Below are 18,930 nucleotides of genomic sequence, written 5' to 3' on the forward strand. Positions count from 1 at the left end.
TTTGTCCTTCCATAAAATATCGCCTTAATTTCTCTACACTGAATCCCATTTGACATTTATTGACTCAATCTATTAGCCCTGCTTCATGAAGTCCTGAATGGGTGGCGGTGGTACAGTGGTTAGCACTTTGCCTCATAGCGCCATGGAATCGGGTACGATTCCCTGCTTGGATCGCTATCTGTGTGGAGTTTGCACGTTCTCCCCATGTCTCTGTGGGTTTCCTCCGGGTGCTCCTGTTTTCTCCCACAATCTGAAAGGCGTGCTGGTTAGGTACATATGATCCGAACAGGCGCCTGACTGTGGCGGCTAGGGCAATTTCACAGTAACTTCACTGCAGTGTTAATGTAAGCCTTATTTATGACAAATAAATAAACTTTAAGTCACTTACAGCCGCTTTTTGCAGTTAACTGCATTTCTTATTTCTGTCATCAGCACATATTGACGTATCCAAGCATAAGCGAGAAAACATTCGCCCTAACTTTGATCCTGTGGATATCGCTAAACACAACCTCAAAAACAATCATTTCCTTCCACTGCACATTCATCAACTCTATCCACGCTGTCACACTTATTTCGATATAATGCACTTCAACGCTTTCAATAAACTGTCTGTCCAGCAGCTTATCCAAATGCCCCCTGAAAACGAAATGCATGTCATGCAACACTATTTCTTTATTATTACATTCGGTTATTTCCCCAGAAAATCTAACAAAGTTGTCAGGGGGAGCTTGTCTTTTTATAAGACTGTATTAGCTATAGGGATAAAGGGATACTGGGGGCGGGGGGGGGGGTGCGGTGGAATGTTGAATTTGATGGCAGAGCGGGCTCGAATTGCCGAATAAGCCTATTTCTATATTTCCATGAATCAATCTATGTCTTGTCGACGAGGATTGAGTTTCGTTTTATATTATGGCTTTTACAGACTTGCCTCTTTTCAGCGAATCAATTTAATGTTGCAAAGTCTATCCCTTTATAAAACGTATATTGATAACTCCTGATAGCGGCCAGAGCTTCTGCCATTTCCCCCCTGACTTCCTTTCTTCAGCATTGGGAGATGCATGCTTGACACCGACCTCCAATCCACCCAAGCCCCAGCACACGCTCCAGGCCTTTCCCACTTTGAGTTCCGTCACTTCTAGCACTACTCCACTTGACCTGTAGCCGCGCCGCCACCTCCCCCCCCCCCCCCCCCGCCCCATCTCACGGCTCCATCCTTCCTCACACAGTTTCATTCTCATTACTTTCTGTAAAACGTATGACTGCCGGAACTCTACCACCTCGCCCGCCACGAAATCGGCGCGGGCGAGGATCCGACGACGGGAAATCTCCGTTGATTTCGGGGAGGAATTTTCCGCCTGGCCCTAGCGAGGCCGTAGAATCCTGGGTCCTTCTTTATTCTTTTGTCTTTTCTGATGAACTATTATTTATTTCTACTTTGTTATAGTCTACATTATTTCACTTTATGCAACCCAGATCTTCTTCTCAATCTTATTTTGCTTCTTCTCCATTCTGTCATTTGTTTTCGCGTTATTAGCTGTCGATTAGGCACTTGCCTTTTTAATACTTTTGTTCTCTGAAGGACTCCCTTCTTCTGAACACATTCTTTCCCAATTGTAGGAATTCGTTTATCTCGCATTCCAAACACTAGAATGCTTCACCTCCTTGGTCCACTGTCTTGGTCGCTTTCTTTTCCAATTTATCAGCGCTTACTCCTCCTCCCGCGATCGCTCCATGTACACATCTGTACATTTTTTGTTTGTGAAATTTGGTTCTGCCTCCATTGATGCAAGATGTTCTTCAGACGCTTTTCAAAAGAAAATCTGCTTTCTTAACAAAATATTTGTGATGATCAGAACACATACGATATAAAAGATAGCATTAAATTGCATGGACCCTTTTTAAAATCTAGAATATCCAGCTCCGGGGCAGGATCTTTGCTGTTCTAAATGTTGGAGTCGAAACGTTAACTGTTTCTCTCTCCACAGTTGCTTCCAGGTCTGCTGAGCTTTTCCCAGCATTTTCTGTTTTTAATCTTAAAATGTGCTATTTATTGCGAATCTACCTGAAATCCTTCAGTTAAAATCAAGCAGCCTGCACAATGCAGCATATTGAGATTTATATATATTACATGTACATAGATAGGTAAATAGTTGTCAGGCGACCTCACGGCTGGATGTGGTCTGAGAAGTAACCCACACCTGTTCAACGCAATGTGGAGAGTAATAGGTTACTTCATATGGATGGCTGTGTACAAATCATTCGAAAAAAACAACTCAAACAATTCATTTCGTTGGCAAGTGTCCAGCTCCTGGAGCAGAGATGCATTGTTTGGTGGTTTTCAATTTACAGCTAGAATGTGAAACTGATGGCTGGCTGTATTAGTTAAGGGACTCCTGTTCTAGAGAGCGAGGGAGGGGGCCTTGCTGTTTGATCTTGAGTTTGTGAACCCTGTAGCCTGTCGATGACGGTGGCTGTTACCCACACCGCTGGAGCAATGTCCCCGTGAAATTTCACAACATGTGAACTACATTTGCGCGCTCCCCGCCCCCTCGGTAATACAGACCTTCAACCCGTAGAGGGCTTTTATTTTTTTCTGGAAGATTATTTCAATTGCCATTGAGACGTCTTGTCCAGACGCTTGCCCTCAACTTCCCATTGGAATCTTAATTAACTTCAAGCAACAACAAAAAAAATCCACCCTAAATACTTAAATTTCCTTGTTTCGTTCTTTCTCGGCGTTCTTTTGTTGTCGCTTGCTCACTAACTGTTGCGGCAGTTAATCTGTACGAAAGCACTTAAGGGGATGATGCATAATTATTCAGTCGGGCGAATACTCAAACCGTTGTGTTACGGAGGCGGTTGAAAGGGAAAATTAAGCCTGGCATGTTCGGCGCGGCTGGATTCAAAACATTAACCGAGTTCCGAAGCAGCAATTGAAACAACTAAAACGCCAAGTTTCTCAAATACTTACAGCTTTCTTGCATCATATGTTCTAAGACCTTTCCCTTCCCACACCTCACTATCGCCCACTCCCCTTCCCCCAGCCCCCCACCGCCCCCCCTCCCCCTCCAGCCGTCTCCCCACAAACATTCCCAAAAGAAAACTCCTTTAACATTCTTGGAGAGGTCCACTCCTTTACATATGGAGAAAGCGTCATTTTGCATTGAAATCTTCGGAATGTTTGGCAAAAGGTAATAACGGCTATTTACCTCAAAGAGCACCGTAAAAAGAAAGGCAAACATATTGTAGGGCAACTGAGAGAAGAACCCTAGGATTAAACTGTAGTTGATTCCTGCTATCTCTCTGTCCAGTTCCAGTTGTATTCACTTTACACGGTGGCACAATGGTTAGCACTGCTGCCTCACAGAGCCAGGGACCCGGGTTCGATGGGTTTGGGTGACTGTCTGTGCTGACTCTGCACGTTCTTCCCATGTCCGTGTGGGTTTCCTCCGGGTGCTCCGGTTTCCTCCCACAATCCAAAAGATGTGCTGGTCCAATGCATTGGTCACGCTACATTCTCCCTCAGAGTACCCGAACAAGCTCCTGAGTGTGGCGACTAGGGGATTTTCACAGTAACCTCACTACAGTGTTAATGTAAGTCTACTTGTGACACTAATAAGTAAACTGAAAATTAAACTTTTAAAAAGTTATACTGACATTTATAACCATGCAAAGACATATGTCATTTCAGAAGTGGCAGACCTAGGATTGCATTGAGATCATCGTGCAGCGTGCAGTATAACTCCAGTCTTGGAGCAATCAGATTGAAATAATTTTACTTATAATTTTAGTAGAATTCAATTAACATTGACGAATGACTTGTTGCAGTAATATCTACAGTGTAACAATGTAGTTAGATGATTCACAGGAACGTGTTATGGTGATTCTGAAGCAGAAGGGAATTTAGTTCAGAGGATACGGGATGTGTGGGCAGAATTACAATGGTGTCGCATGGTTAATAGATTTACATTAAACCTCAGAGTTAAACTAAAATATGGTAGCGTCTCAACCCTAGGCTGCATACCTCTAATACCAATGGAGTATTTTCATGTTTCTGATCATATGTTTTGTTGTTTCTAATGAGAATGCATTTCATGAATAGAATCCCAAAGAAGTCGATGGATATACCCATGCCAACTGGTCTGAGACAATGTGTGTTTTGAATGGATGCATCTATGCTAGCTGGGCTGAGATGAGTGCATGTTTTGGTAGCTGCATTCACTGGATAGGAGTTATACTGATCTCCATTCAGGTATGTTTCTAGGCTCCTGGTCATGTGGCTTTGATGTTGTTACGATAACATCCGCCCTCATGAATCGCCATGCCCGCATCACGCTTGCCTAATTGTAGTGGCAAATGCTGTGGACATTGGCAAGGTTTCTAGACTTGAAGTAAAGATGCTGGACATTGTGGGGCTCACGGTAATGGGGCTTGCTTACCAGGCTCCTGCTTCCTGATGTACTGCTCTGCTTTAGAATTCAGTGCTTAGCGCCAGAGGAAGGTATTTGCACTATTGGCAGATTGGACTCGGGTGTCAGATTGTTGGTGGCGTCTCCTCAGTTGTACTGCAACCTCTGCTTCCCATTGACCCTGATATATGTTTCCAGTATTATATATCGAATATGGCATTCTGATGGATAAAACAGAAGGAACAACAGGAGTTAGGCTGCAAATCAAAAAGCTAGAAGTCAATAATTTCTGAGCCTCGTAAAAATCGACATAGGAACAAACCCATGAGGAAAATTTAAGTGGTGGGTGTGGGAAAGAGGGGATTCTTTTTGTGGGACCCTGGGACCAGCTCTGCAACAGGAAGGGGCTGTACCGATGGGACAGCGTCTAGCTGAAGCGAAAGGGGACTCATGTCTTAGCGGAATGAAGGGTGGTGAAGACTTAAATGTAGTAAGATTGTGTAAGTATGTGTGTATGAGAGAGAGAGAATGTATGTGTGAGTATGTCTGTAGAGTATGTGTGTATGAGTGCGTATGTACGTGTGTGAGTGTATATGTCTGTGAGGGAGTGGTGTGTGAGAGTATGTGTGCGAATGCGTGTGTGAGAGTATGTGTGTGAATGCGTGTGTGAGAGTATGTGTGTACGTGGGTGTGCGTTTGAATGTGTGTGAATGAGTGTGTGTGAATATGTGCATGTGTGTTCGGGAGTGGAGGGGGAGGAGTGCTTTTACAGTGGACATCAGCAAGAACCTTAAACAAAATAAAAGAGAGCAGAGGAAATAATAAAGAAATGGGGCTGCATTGGTGGCAAGGGAATAAATTGAGTTATGGAGCATGAGTTTGTAAAGATGGTGAAACATAAAGTTAGAGGAAGTGCCATGTAAAAATTAGTTCACGTGTCTGTACAGTAATGCACCATGGTATGGGTAATAAAACAGAAGAGCTGGAGGCAATCATGCGTTCGAGAAACCAGACATGCTGGGGATACTGAGACATAGCTGCAGGAAAATCAGGCTTGGGAATTAAACATTGCAGCCGAGAAAAAATAGAGGGGGAAATGTGGGGTGAGGGGGATGGGAGGTGGGGGCGGTGAATTAGCTGAATTTATAACAATGGGCAGTAGTAAAAAATGACACAACAGTCAGTGAGGCAGAAATAGAATCCATATGGATAAAAATAAAAGATCATACAGGATCAATCACACCAATAGGTGAAGTCTAAAGACGATGAACAACAAAAGGAAGCTGGAGACAGAAATTTATAGTCAGTTTAGGGAATTGAGTAAAATCATAGAACCATAATCATTGGGGATTTCAGCTTCCTGGATATTAATTGAGTAGAACAAGTAAGTAAAGCGGATAACAGAACCAAGTTCCTTCAATGTAAGGCCATAAGATAAGGGAACAGAACTCGGCCATTCAGCCTAACGAGTCTGCTCCTCCATTCAATCATGGATGATAAGTTTCTCAGCCCCATTCTCCCACCTTTTCCCCATTACCTTTGATCCCCTTACCAATCAAGAACCTATCTATCTCTGTCTTAAATATACTCAATGACGTGGCCTCTGCAGCCTTCTGTGGCAGTAAATTCCATGGATTCACCACACTCTGGCTGAAGAAATTTCTCTCCATCTCTGCTTTAAAGGACCATCCCTTTTCTCTGAGGCTGTGCCTTTGGTGCTAGTCTTATCTACTAGAGGAAACTTCTTCCCCACATCCATGTTAACTAGGCCTTTCAGTATTCTGTAAGTTTCAATGTGTAATACAATATGTTAAAAAGTCAAACAGGGAAGATTTGCTTTTGGATATAGTCACGGGGAATGAGCAAGTGCTAATAAAAGTAAGTATTGGAAATATCTAGGTAATAGTGACCATAATATATGTTTTAAGATAATATTAGAGAAGCACATAAGAATGACAAAAAGCAAGTTAATAGGTTGGAGAAAAGCTGATCTCGAGGGACAAAGAACAGAACTTGGAGAAACAAAATGGTTGAGAAATTGGCAAGCAGCAGTATAGAATAACAATGGGAAATACTTAAAATGGAGTTTAAAGAAATATGTATTCCATGAAAAAAAAGCAAACTAACATTGGTGACTCTATTGAACATAAGAACATAAGAAATAGGAGCAGGAGTAGGCCATCCAGCCCTTCGAGCCTGCCCCGCCATTCAATAAGATCATGGCTGATCTGTCGCTGCTCAGTTCCACTTTCCCGCCCTCTCCCCATAACCCTTAATCCCCTCGCTTATCAAAAACCCATCAACCCGCGTCTTAAAAATATTTAGCGAGGCAGCCTCCACCACTTCAACGGGCAGAGAATTCCAGAGATTCACCACCCTTTCAGTGAAGAAGTTCCTCCTCAACTCCGTTCTAAACCGCCTCCCTTTTATCTTGAGGTTGTGCCCCCTAGTCCTACTGTCTTTTTTGAGCGGGAAGAGTCTCTCCACCTCTATCCTATCCATCCCATTCATCATCTTATACGTCTCAATGAGATCTCCCCTCATTCTTCTAAACTCTAACGAGTACAAGCCTAGTTTATTCAGCCTCTCCTCATAGCTCAACCCCCTCAACTCTGGTATCAGCATAGTAAACCTCCTCTGCACTCCCTCCAAGGCCAAAATATCTTTGCGCAGGTGCGGCGCCCAAAACTGCACACAGTACTCCAGCTGCGGCCTCACCAATGCCCTATACAGCTGCAGCAAGACCTCCCTGCTTTTATATTCAATCCCCCTCGCTGTGAAGGCCAGCATCCCATTCGCCTTCCTGACCACCTGCTGCACCTGCAAGCTGGGTTTTTGCGACTCATGCACAAGGACCCCGAGGTCCCTCTGCACCGTCGCCTGCTGCAGTTTTTCGCCCCGTAAGTAATAGTCCTTCCTACCATTCTTCCTACCAAAGTGGACCACCTCACACTTGCCAACATTAAATTCCATTTGCCATTTCCTGGCCCATTCGCCCAGCCTATCTAGATCCTTCTGCAGACTCTCCACACCCTCCGCACAAATTGCTGTTCCCCCAATCTTGGTGTCATCAGCAAATTTCGACACTCTACACTCGGTTTCCTCCTCCAGATCATCTATATAAATGGTAAAAAGCTGAGGCCCCAGCACCGACCCCTGGGGCACTCCACTAGTAACCATCCGCCAATCCGAATAGCACCCGTTGACCCCCACTCTCTGCCTCCTATTTGACAACCAATCCTCTATCCACGCTACCACCCTACCCCCAACTCCATGTCCCTCGACCTTCTGCAATAACCTCTTGTGAGGCACTTTGTCAAATGCCTTCTGAAAATCTAGAAAGACCACATCCACCGGCTCTCCTCTATCCACCGCCCTAGACACATCCTCATAGAACTCCAGTAAATTTGTCAGACACGACTTCCCTTTAATGAAACCGTGCTGCGTCTGCTCTATCAAGCAATTCCCTTCAAGATGCCTCGCAATTTCCTCCTTAATGACAGATTCTAACATTTTACCTACCACAGACGTTAAACTAACGGGCCTATAATTCCCCGCCTTTTGCCTGGCACCCTTCTTAAACAACGGCGTAACATTAGCCGTTTTCCAATCTTCCGGCACTTCCCCGGAATCCAGCGACATTTGGAAAATAACCACCAAGGCATCCACTATCACCTCCGCCATTTCTTTCAGAACCCTCGGATGCATTCCATCCGGTCCTGGGGACTTGTCCACAATCAGCCCCTCCAGTCTGTCGAGCACCGCCTCTCTAGTAACAGTAATGTCATTGAGACCCTCCAGTCCTACCACCTTTCCATCACTAACACCCGGCAAATTATTCACGTCCTCCTCCGTGAAGACAGAAACAAAAAAGTTATTCAATACCTTAGCCATATCCCCATCCCCTACCACATAGATGAATAAAAACACAACAGAACAACTGGGGGCAAAGAAAGTGGCATGAATTGAGTGCGTAGCCAGCAGAGGAGTATAGGGTCAAAGAAAATACAAAGAGATAAGAAAAAATATACCTAAAAAGGAAAGCAAAAAGGAACTTTGAAACTAAATTATGAAGGAACATAAAATAAGAAAATAGTTTACAAGTAGGTCAGTCAAAAGAAAGGCTGGGGCAAAGGCAAAATGCCACAAATGCTGGAATCTGAAACAAAAACAGAAAGTGCTGGAGAATGTCAGCAGATCCTGCAGCATCTGTGGAAAGAGAATAGAGCCAACATTTTGAGTCTGGATGATCCTTCATTAGAGCTGAGAGCTGAGCTCTGATGAAGAGGTGACAGAGAGAGTGGATAAAGACAATGGTAATGCAGTAGATGTAATTTGTCTGAATTTTCAAAAGGCCTTTGATAGGGTGAGCCATAATGAACTGAAGGATAAGGTTGGAGAATGTAAAGTCCAGAGGTCTAATATCTCTTTATGTGGTTCAGTGTCGTCATTTGTTTCGTAGTGCTTATGTTTAGTTCTTGGAACGTTTCAGGTCATTAAAGGTGCAATCTAAATGTACATCATTACTGAAATGATGCAAGGAAAGGGTGAAAATGCTGAGTGTATTTGAAAAAATAAAGCTGAGCAGTCACCTAGGAAAATAAGAGCCACTTGGCCCTTCAAGCCTTCAACATGATCATGGCTGATCTTCAATCTCAATGCCATACACCAGCGCTCTCCCCATACTCATTGACAATTTCAGAGGCTAGAAATCTATTTATTTCCTCATATCCTGAGACTGTGATCTTCTGTTCTAGAATCTCCAGCCAGAGAAAACAATATCTCTGCATCCAGTCTGCCAGGCCTGTCAGAATTATGTATTTTTCAATTTGATCCCCACTCTGATCTATATCAGACTCTAGTTGAATGCCTTGATAACGGCTCCTCAGTTGCACTACAAGCCTTGATGGTCTGTTTCAGAGTGCAGATAAAATAATTAGATTTAGATGAGGAAAGATGGGAGGAAGCTCAAATGGAGCATTTAGTCCTCATGGCCTCTTCCTGTGCCACATATCTGTTGACACATCCAGATTACTGCCTACAGTTCTGGGCACTGCATTACAGGAAAGATGTGAAGACACACAAGAGAGGGTACAAACTGTAAGGCCATTTACTTTGAATCCAAGAATGGACCAACATATTTCTAAATGTTGAGAAGTTGGGAACTCCTGAGCTGAAAAATTCCATGGCCCAAGTACAAAAGTCATTGAAGATTAGCAGACAGGTGCAAAAAATAACTTAAAAGTTTGATGGAACATTTATCTTTGGAAAGAACTGGAATGCAAAAATCGACAGGGGCATGTCAAAGTTGCACAGAGCTCTGGTGAAATTCCATCAATATAGTTAATATACTACAACTCAGTGATGGTGAGTGTACACCTAGATTCACCAGCATGATACTTATTCATTTATGAGGACAGCGTGCATGGATTAGGCTTATTTACCCATAGAAAGAGTTGATGAGGGCAATTTAAAATTGAGATGTGTCATTTGCATGAAGTATAGATAGGTAGAGAGAGATGAATTCCTATAGTGAGAAATTCCAGAACAATGGAATATAACCTTAAAATTAAAACTGGACTGTCAGATGATGTCTGGAAACATTTCTTCATGCAAAGGATAATGGGAATTTGGAAATGTATCCTGCTAAACACTGTTGACATTCGGTGAATTGAAAATTTCAAAACTGACATTGATAGGTTTGTACTGGAAGAGGGTGTAAATGGATAAAATAACTAAGATGGACAAATGGCATCAAAATAGAGATCAGTCATGATCCATTTGAATGGCAGAACAGGGTTGAGAATCTGAGTGGCTTACTCATGTTCTCATGAATTGATTCCGAAAGGGATGACACAAAATACAGGAGTAATTTATAACCATCGGCTGAAACGCGAAATTGGGCTGCTGTTTGAAATTGGTCAAAAGTATATACATATTTATTTTTTTGTTGTGCATTCTGCTAGTTACATGTTGCATGTTTGGCGGTGCAAAATGAGCTACAAACGATCAAGTAGCGTCTCAGTGTTTGCGTAGCGGCTGATTGCAGAGAAATCATGTGTTATAATGCAGCGGATTCAATCCTCAGCATGGAACACACCATCTCTGACTCAGTAATAGTGTGAAATTCCACCTTGCTCGGAGAGTCATACAAAGTGCATTGTCAATTGTTAAGAGTCCATTCACATCCAAGTCGATTCTGAAATCTTATTAGCCGGAGAAGTATTTCAGATTATTGGACCAGCAAATACACCTAATCTAGGCGCCAGGAATGGAAAGACCCAAAGGTTATCTCCGAGCAATAATCTATACGGCGTTATGTCTAAAGTGTTCGCAAAATTAATTACCCACCTTCTCGTTTGTAATAAGTGCCGGGCGCCACACAGCCCATTCCGAAGAGACAGCAGTAATTCCAATATTGCTGACATTTTTATCCAGCACCAGTCATATATATCGACAGACACTCGTTGTTCCCGGACCTGTAACCACCTTTCATCAAATCCCCTTCTTGTTTGTTTTTAATGAGCCATTGATGTGTCCACTTTAGATTCGACTCTAGATTTGATAGTTTTGGAAGGATTGTTTTGTTAAAAAAAAGTCTCGCTGTGTTTAGTTTATGTTGTCAAAAAAATTCTGTACCACGCAAAATCCACTTTAGATTCAGCTCAGGGGCAGAGGGAGAGAATGGAGTCTGACACTGTGTTATCTTATATTATAAAGTAATTACTATATGGTAGTGAATCCGATCAATCCTGTAAACTGAGTCAGAGAGATAAACATAATGATGCTCACGCGCGCACACACACGCACACACACATACATCCATAGGACACACCAAAGATAGTCCAAATGTATGCAGTTTAGATGTATTGGCCATGCTAAATTTTCTCTAAAATTTGTAGGTTAGAGAAATTCGCGGGATAAGGCCTGGGTAAGATACTCTGTCACAGAGTTGGAATAGACTGGATGGGCTGAAGGGTTTCTTCAGCACTGTCGGGATTCTATAACACCAATTTGCTTCAATTTTCTGTCTAAAGGCAGGTTCATGCCACATTGCCACAACCTCCACAGGGGTTAGTTAGGACCGGCAGGCGGGTTCTGAATCTACCCCAGCTGGAAGAGGGATCGAACCCAGTGCTGTTGGCACCAGTCTGATTCGCAACAACCACCCCAACCAGCTCCCCAATGATTTGATTTGGTCTGATTTATTATTATCGCATGTATTAGTATGCAATGAAATGTATTGTTTCTTCCACGTTATACAGACAATGCATACCGTTCATAGGGAAGGAAACAAGAGAATGCAGAATGTCATAGAAAGTAAAAGATAGAAGTTATGCTGAGCACAGCTTGCAAGAAGTCGCCACACTTGATGCCATCTTCCTATTTTGTCCAAGCTGTGGCAACTTACACTTTTTGCATGCATATTGTACAGCCTGGAGCCGTCATGGATACTGACAGTAGAGGCTAGGACAAACCAACAAATGCACACAACTAGCTGTGAGGAAAAATAAATACTGGGAATCTGAAATGAAATCAGAAAATGCTGGAAAGTATCAGCAGATCCAAGAAAGAAATAGATTTAATGTTTCAGAATGGTGATAGCTCAACTGTACAATGAAAAATCATTGACCTAAACTTTACAACTAACTATAACACTGGTTCTATTTATTGGCGTGAGGTGGTCTGCCGTACCCCTGCCAACTAGTAACATGATCGAACAATCATTTCAGTCATGAAGCTAGATAGCAAGGGAGTCATTTTCTCTCTGTTATTCTGATGTCTCATTCCCTGATTCAGAATTATGTAAGAAGTCTCACAACACCAGGTTAAATCCAATAGGTTTATTTGGTAGCACAAGCCACTAGCTTTCGGAGCATTGTCCCTTCATTAGGTAAGTGGAAGTTCTGTTCACAAACAGGGCATATATAGGCATAAACTCAATTTACAAAATAATGATTGGAATGCGAGTCTTTACAGGTAATCAAGTCTTAAAGGCACAGACAATGTGAGTGTGAGACAATGTCTGCTCACATTGTCTGTACCGTTAAGACTTCATATGCCCTTATATGCCCTGTTTGCGAACAGAACTCCCACTTGCCTGATGAAGGGGCAGCGGTCTGAAAGCTAGCGGCTTGTGCTACCAAATAAACTTGTTGGACTTCAACCTGATGGTGTGAGACTTCTTACTGTGTTTACTCCAGTCCAGTGCCCACATCTCCACATCAGAATTATATTGCAGCCCTGGGGCTCTGGGCTTCAACTTGCTCCAGGAGCTATTCCATGGGCCAACATTATATCTAATGAAAGGCACAAAGCATGTGTAAAGTATACTTATATGTAAACATACTTTTGTATAAGTATGTATAAATGTATTCAGTGCACTGTGCACACTATTGACTATTTGTGTAAAATGCAGGTGCACAAACAGACACAGGAGCTCATTAAGTAGCACATATGTAATTGCACAGAACTCCACCCCCACACGCACATTTGTAGCCAATTGATACAGTGCAAGCAAATGTGTAAATGTGCAATATAAATATAACACCTTCTTTACAGTACACATGGTCTTTCAGTGGCACAGTAGTCAGCACTGCTGCCTCACTGCACCAGGAACCCAGGTTCCATTCCTGGCTTGGGTCACTGTCTGTATGGAGTTTGCACATTCTCCCTGTGTCTGCGTGGGTTTTCTCTGGGTGATCCAGTTTTCCCCCCATCATCCAAAAGACATGTTAGGTGCATTGGCCATGTTAAATTCTCCCTCAGTGTACCTGAACAGGCGCCGGGGTGTGGCGACTAGGGGATTTTCACAACAACTTAATTGCAGTGTTAACATCAGCGTACTTGTGACTCTAATAAATAAACTTAAACTATGTAAACATACATTATATGAGCAGACATGCAGCACACACCCGTCCACACGACGAACACTAATCTATGTACAAAATGACCACTATCTTCCAAACACTCCCCATATCGGATACCTTTCATACAAAGTTCAAACTGTGGACTTCACTGGCCTCCAGTTATGCGACCTGCGGTCGCAAAGTGCAATTTGAAGGTGGCGGTTTTGTTGTGAACAATGAGTGCGGTCTCTGGTCGAGAGCCTCTCCGCATTTTATGTTTTGATTAGCGCGGTGTCACCCTCCAGTCCAAAATATTAAATAAAATTCCGGCTTACATTTATTAAAGGACTCCTCCAATAAAAGGTGGGGCGGGGGTGTGGGGGAGGACGGAGGAGGCGATGCCCACTGCTGTGTTTGATAAGGGAGTGAACTAAAAGTTAAACTTGGCTTTTTTTTGCATTGCTCTGTAGCAGCCGATATAGGGGCAACCTGATCCACCCTGGTTAGAATATAAAGTATAAAGTGATGGTCTTCTTTTCTCCGGCACCTCACAGCCCAATATTGAGCTGGAGGTCAGGGTAATGTTTGAATGAGTTTGATCGGATTGTGTAACTGAGCAGATGAGGGGGTATGAGGAAATGAAAGAAGTGCTATTCTGCTATGATGAGAGAAAACTGCTGCATTTTATGTCAAAACTGCAGGTGTGACTAAAAACAATGCATGTCCCACATTTAAAACTTGCATCCCACGAGCAATCCATGTTCAACACAAATAATTTGCAACAATCACATAAATATGCATTAGCACATTTTATACTCAAGGCTCCACATCTACAGGTTCTGGAATACATCTCCATTATATTAACATTGCCTCTATCCATACCTGCACAAACACACTAAAAACAGCCTAGAAATATACAAAATAGGAGTAGGAATAGGCGAATGTTTTCTTTGGCGCCTCCTCATTAAGATCATGGCTGATCTGATTGTAATCTCAAGTCCACTGTTTTGGCTGCTCCCCCCGCACCCCCCGCCCCCATCCACCGGCCACCCAGAATTTACCCCATAACCCTTGTCCCCCTTATCTATCAGGACACCCAGATCCCGCTACACCACCCCATAAGCAATCGCTCTCCATTTTAATTACTGCTTTTCATTTCCTCCTGTCAGTGGACAAGATCACATTTTCCCACATTATAATCCACCTGCCATTTTTTGCCTGTTCACTTGAAATATGTGTAAATAAATTAATTAATTGATAAACAAAATGCATCTATTAAATAAAAATACTACATGCATATGTATCCACACGTAACACCCTACATCAAGAGGCTCAAATACTTTATTCACAGACACAATAAGGGAGACTTACATTTATGTGGCACCTTTCACCACCTCAGGATGTCACAAAGCATTGTATAGCCAATGGATTTTATAGTCATTGTGGTAATGTAGGAAACCGACCAGCTAAATTGCGCGCAGCAAGTTTCCACAAACAATACTGTGAGGAAGGCCATGGATATTGATTGAGGGATTAAACATGGCCACGGGCACTGGGGACAGCTGCCTCACTCTGTTCTGAATAAAGTAAAAAGTCTGACAACACCAGGTTGAATAAAGGCCATGGAATCTTTTACATCCACCTTAGAGGGGCCTACAGCTTTTTTATGTGCTATTCAAAAGACTGTGCCTCTGGCAATGCAACAACCCTTTGGTATCGTAGTGGAATATCAGCCTAGCTTTATTCTGGGGCTCAAGGATCATAGGATCCCTACAGTACAGAGGGAGGCCAATCAGCATATCAAGCCTGTACCAACTACATCCCACCCAGACCCCCACAGATTTACCCTGCTAATTCCCCTGACACTAGGGTCAAGTTAGCACGGCCAATCAACCTAAGCTGCACATCTTCGGACTGTGGGAGGAAACCGAAGGAAACACACACACCGAGAACGTGCAAACTCCACACAGACAGTGACCCAAGGCCGGGATTGAACCCGTATCCTTAGCACTGCGAGGCAGCAATGCTAACCACCGTGCTACGTGCCGCCGGTCAAGGAGCATGAGAAGGAGGGGAATCAGTATACTGAGTTTGATAATCAGCCATGATCAAAACGAATGGTGAAGCAGCACCGAAGGGCCGAATGGTCTACTCCTATTTCTATGCTTCTATAGGGTCAGGGGTAAAACTTGAGATCTCAAGCTTCTGACAGGAGAGTGCTAATTACTGAGGCTTGGCTAAAATAAGATATTAAACATCCGCTGGAACACACATTAACTCACAAAGCAGCCACACCAACAGACATATAACTCAACCTTAGCTCATGTCGACATTGTGGGTTGTCTGAAGCGAAGTGACAACTGCTTAGAAAATAAAGTGAAAATCTGTTCTTAAAATATGGAGAACGGAATGTTTCTTTTTTCTGTACGTCAGCAAACAATATAAACTTACAAAGAAGCCATTTGAAAGAAACATACTCTGTAATGATTGTTTTGTTCTGAAGGAGATGGATTTCTGGTTAGCAATTGTATCAAAAATCAGTTATCATCTTCTAGAAACATCAAATTCCGGCCAAATCAATATGCCAATTCGTTCTCCACAGTTAACAACCGGCTGGTTTGAAAGCTGCTAATGCTTTTGCTGTTGTTTCTCACTCAGGTTTGGGAGACGCCTGGGGACAGTCTAGTCGTGTAAGTCCCTTGGACAATATGGCAAGAGAATTAGGATCCCATTTACTTCAGGTAATGGAAATTCTAAACGAAGCCGGTTGTATCGACAAACTTGTAGAGGGACCACAGTGGGATTAAAAGTGGGGCAAAGAAAGGGGACACAGGATCACTGTACCCAACCCGTATCGGCGTAAAACTCAATACCAAACGCCCACTTCTTAAAATTGTAAATACGTAAATACTTTGCATTCTGACAGCATCACTAAATCTTGCTGCAAAACAGAGAAGTCTAGAAAATCTCAACAGGTCTGACAGGATCTGTGGAGAGAGTAGAGCCAGTCTTTCGACCCTTGGTCAGAGCTAAAGACATACAAAATAGGACGAGATTTAGACTGTAGGACTGGTGGGGAGGCGGGGGGAGGGGGACGCCATAGACAAAATATATCATAAGATTTTGACAGAAGATTTTGCTTTGACCTTACTGAAACTGGTTAAACTGAAGGCGCAGAGACTTATGTCAGTAGATGGGAGAGTGTGATTAAAGTATTGATCTTTGCTGTAAAATGTACAAACTTACTCATGGTTTTCTCTTCTGCGTTTTTCAGACTCTGGATGGCTTTGTTTTTGTAGTCGCATCTGATGGTAAAATCATGTACATCTCGGAAACCGCATCAGTCCATTTGGGACTATCCCAGGTAAAAAGTCACACCCTCGGGACGCTTTTCAAACACGGTACATACATCTGACAAGGGCTTGATGGACAGAATGGCCTTCTTCCGTGCCATAAATGACCCAGTGTCTTCCCGGTTGCTTCTATTTGATGGGCAGGCCCCTCGGCAAAAAAGTAGAAAGAAATGCAATGCACGTGTAAAAAACGAAAGCTGAAAAGGTTTGAATCCAAATATAGACCAATCGCCTGAGAGCAGTCCAGAACACATGTAGCAATCGGTATCTGAGGGGGCAAATAGGAAATTAACTGGGTGACTGTAACAGACACAAAGGAATAGGGTTATTGTAGAGCAGATGGCTCAATAATCATGGGATGATTACAAGTCAGGTTCTGGAGCTGCCCTTTAACTGGTTTACTTTTTAAGAAAAAGAAGAAATTGCAAAAATGTGTGAAACTCTGGAATCCCTGCGCTAAACTTGGCCAGTTGACTCCCCATAAAGACACGTGGCACAGTCGTTAGCAAGGCTGTCTCATAGTGTCAGGGACCCAGGGTTCTATTCCCAGCTTGGGTCACTGTCTGTGTGGAGCTTGCACGTTCTCCTCTTGTCTGTGTGGGTACCCTCTGGGTGCTCCAGTTTCCTCTGACAGTCCAAAGATGTGCAGGTTAAGGGTGTTGACCATGCTAGACTGTCCCTTAGTGTCCCAGGGTTCATAGGTTAGAGGGGTTACTGGGGTAAATATATGGGATGATGGGGATAGGGCCTAGGTTGGATTGTTAGTGGTGCAGACTCGATGGGCCAAATGGCCTCCTTCTGCACTGTAGAGTTTCTACGACTATGACCCTCTTTGGCCAGTTCACTAGGTTCAGGGGGAGGTGATGGCTTAGAGGTATTATTGCTAGACTATTAATTCAGAAACTCAGCTAATGTTCTGGGGACCTGGTTCGAATTCCACCATGGCAGATGGTGGAATTTGAATTCAATAAAAACATCTGAAATTAAGAATCTACTGATGATCATTAATCCATTGCCAATTGTCGGAAAAACACATTTGGTTCACCAATGTCCTTTAGGGAAGGAAATCTGCCGTCCTAACCTGGTTTGGCCTACATGTGATTCCAGATGTGTTAATGTGGTTAACTCTTAACTGCCCTCTGAACAAGGGTAGCTAGGGATGGGCAATAAATGCTGGCCAACAAGTGACGCCCATGTTCCACGAATGGATAACAAAAAAGGTTGAAGGCACTATGTAAATACACCTTGTCTTTCTTGTTGAAGGGAGGAACGTGTGTGTGAAAGAGGGAGATAATTAGAATCACACTCTTCTGAAAGTAGCTACATCGAGAAGAGAAATGAGAGTTTGTCCTTTGAGCAAGTTCCCACCACAAACGTCAATCCCTCCTTCAAGTGTTCACTGTACCTGAGTTTTATTCATTTCACGATCTGCCTTTGGGGAACAGGAAGGAAAGCTGATATTGAACAGTGAAAGAATATGCTTGCAACATATTAACTAAGATTCTCAGAAGGCTGTTTGTACACAACACGAACCAATTGAGTTGTAAATCTTGCATTTTGAAATAAATGCCGAGGAGGGCGATGACTTGCAAACACGCAACTTTCAGGTCTTTTTTTCTGAGAAAGTTAACAGTTGAAGACTCTGCGAGCCTTTGGGTTCCCCAAATTTTTGAGTTTCATTTGAAGCAGCACTAGTGCAGATTTAACTCAAGTATGCGCAGCTTTTCACCAGATGTCCTGCTCACTCACCCACTAATCTCCACTGGCTTCTTCCAGACTAAAAACCGCGCGGTGATATTTTACAATGCGGGATTAATCGAATGAGCGTACACTGTAGTTTGTGAAGTATTTTTCGGGGTTTTTTTTCTCTCTCTCTCATCGGTTCTCATCGCCTTTTTCTCCTCCTCATTTTAAAAAAATGGTTCCTAATCTGATCAGTTGACCCACTGAACAAAACAATTTGTACACGAGGTGCTAAGCCGCGACCTGTCCAATCTTTATTTTGACCCCTCAGATTTTGAAATGAAGGATCAAAGTGTTCTTCTACTTTTCACATGTTAATGTGATCTGCGGCTTTCAGTTCAAGCCCAACCCTTTCTCAGCCCCTCTGTCTGGGAGAAATCTTTACCGTCTCCAGCCAGATTTCCCTCATTCAAATAACCTGGCCCTCTGGTAAAATGCAATCTGTCTCTTTATCCTGTACATTTTGATGTAAATTTAAATGATGGCACAGGACATTGCTTTTAACAATGCAATTGTTGTTTTCCATTAAAGCCAATTACTAGTTATTAATATCATAACTAATATCATTTTAGTCAA

At 42.9% G+C, this 18,930-nt stretch overlaps 1 protein-coding gene across 1 annotated transcript in view; it reads left to right on the forward strand.

Moving 5' to 3' along the window:
* LOC145352943 (single-minded homolog 2-like) overlaps positions 1–18,930 on the forward strand; it is a 104,368-nt gene that overhangs the window by 12,878 nt on the left and 72,560 nt on the right. The window contains exons 2-3 of the mRNA XM_080203251.1: positions 15,917–15,999; positions 16,533–16,622. Of these exons, the coding sequence (XP_080059377.1) occupies positions 15,917–15,999; positions 16,533–16,622 (173 nt within the window). The remainder of the gene's footprint in view (positions 1–15,916; positions 16,000–16,532; positions 16,623–18,930) is intronic.

Source organism: Carcharhinus amblyrhynchos, chromosome 15 (assembly GCF_965287045.1).
Source record: "Carcharhinus amblyrhynchos chromosome 15, sCarAmb.v2.hapA, whole genome shotgun sequence".
Lineage (NCBI taxonomy): Eukaryota > Metazoa > Chordata > Chondrichthyes > Carcharhiniformes > Carcharhinidae > Carcharhinus > Carcharhinus amblyrhynchos.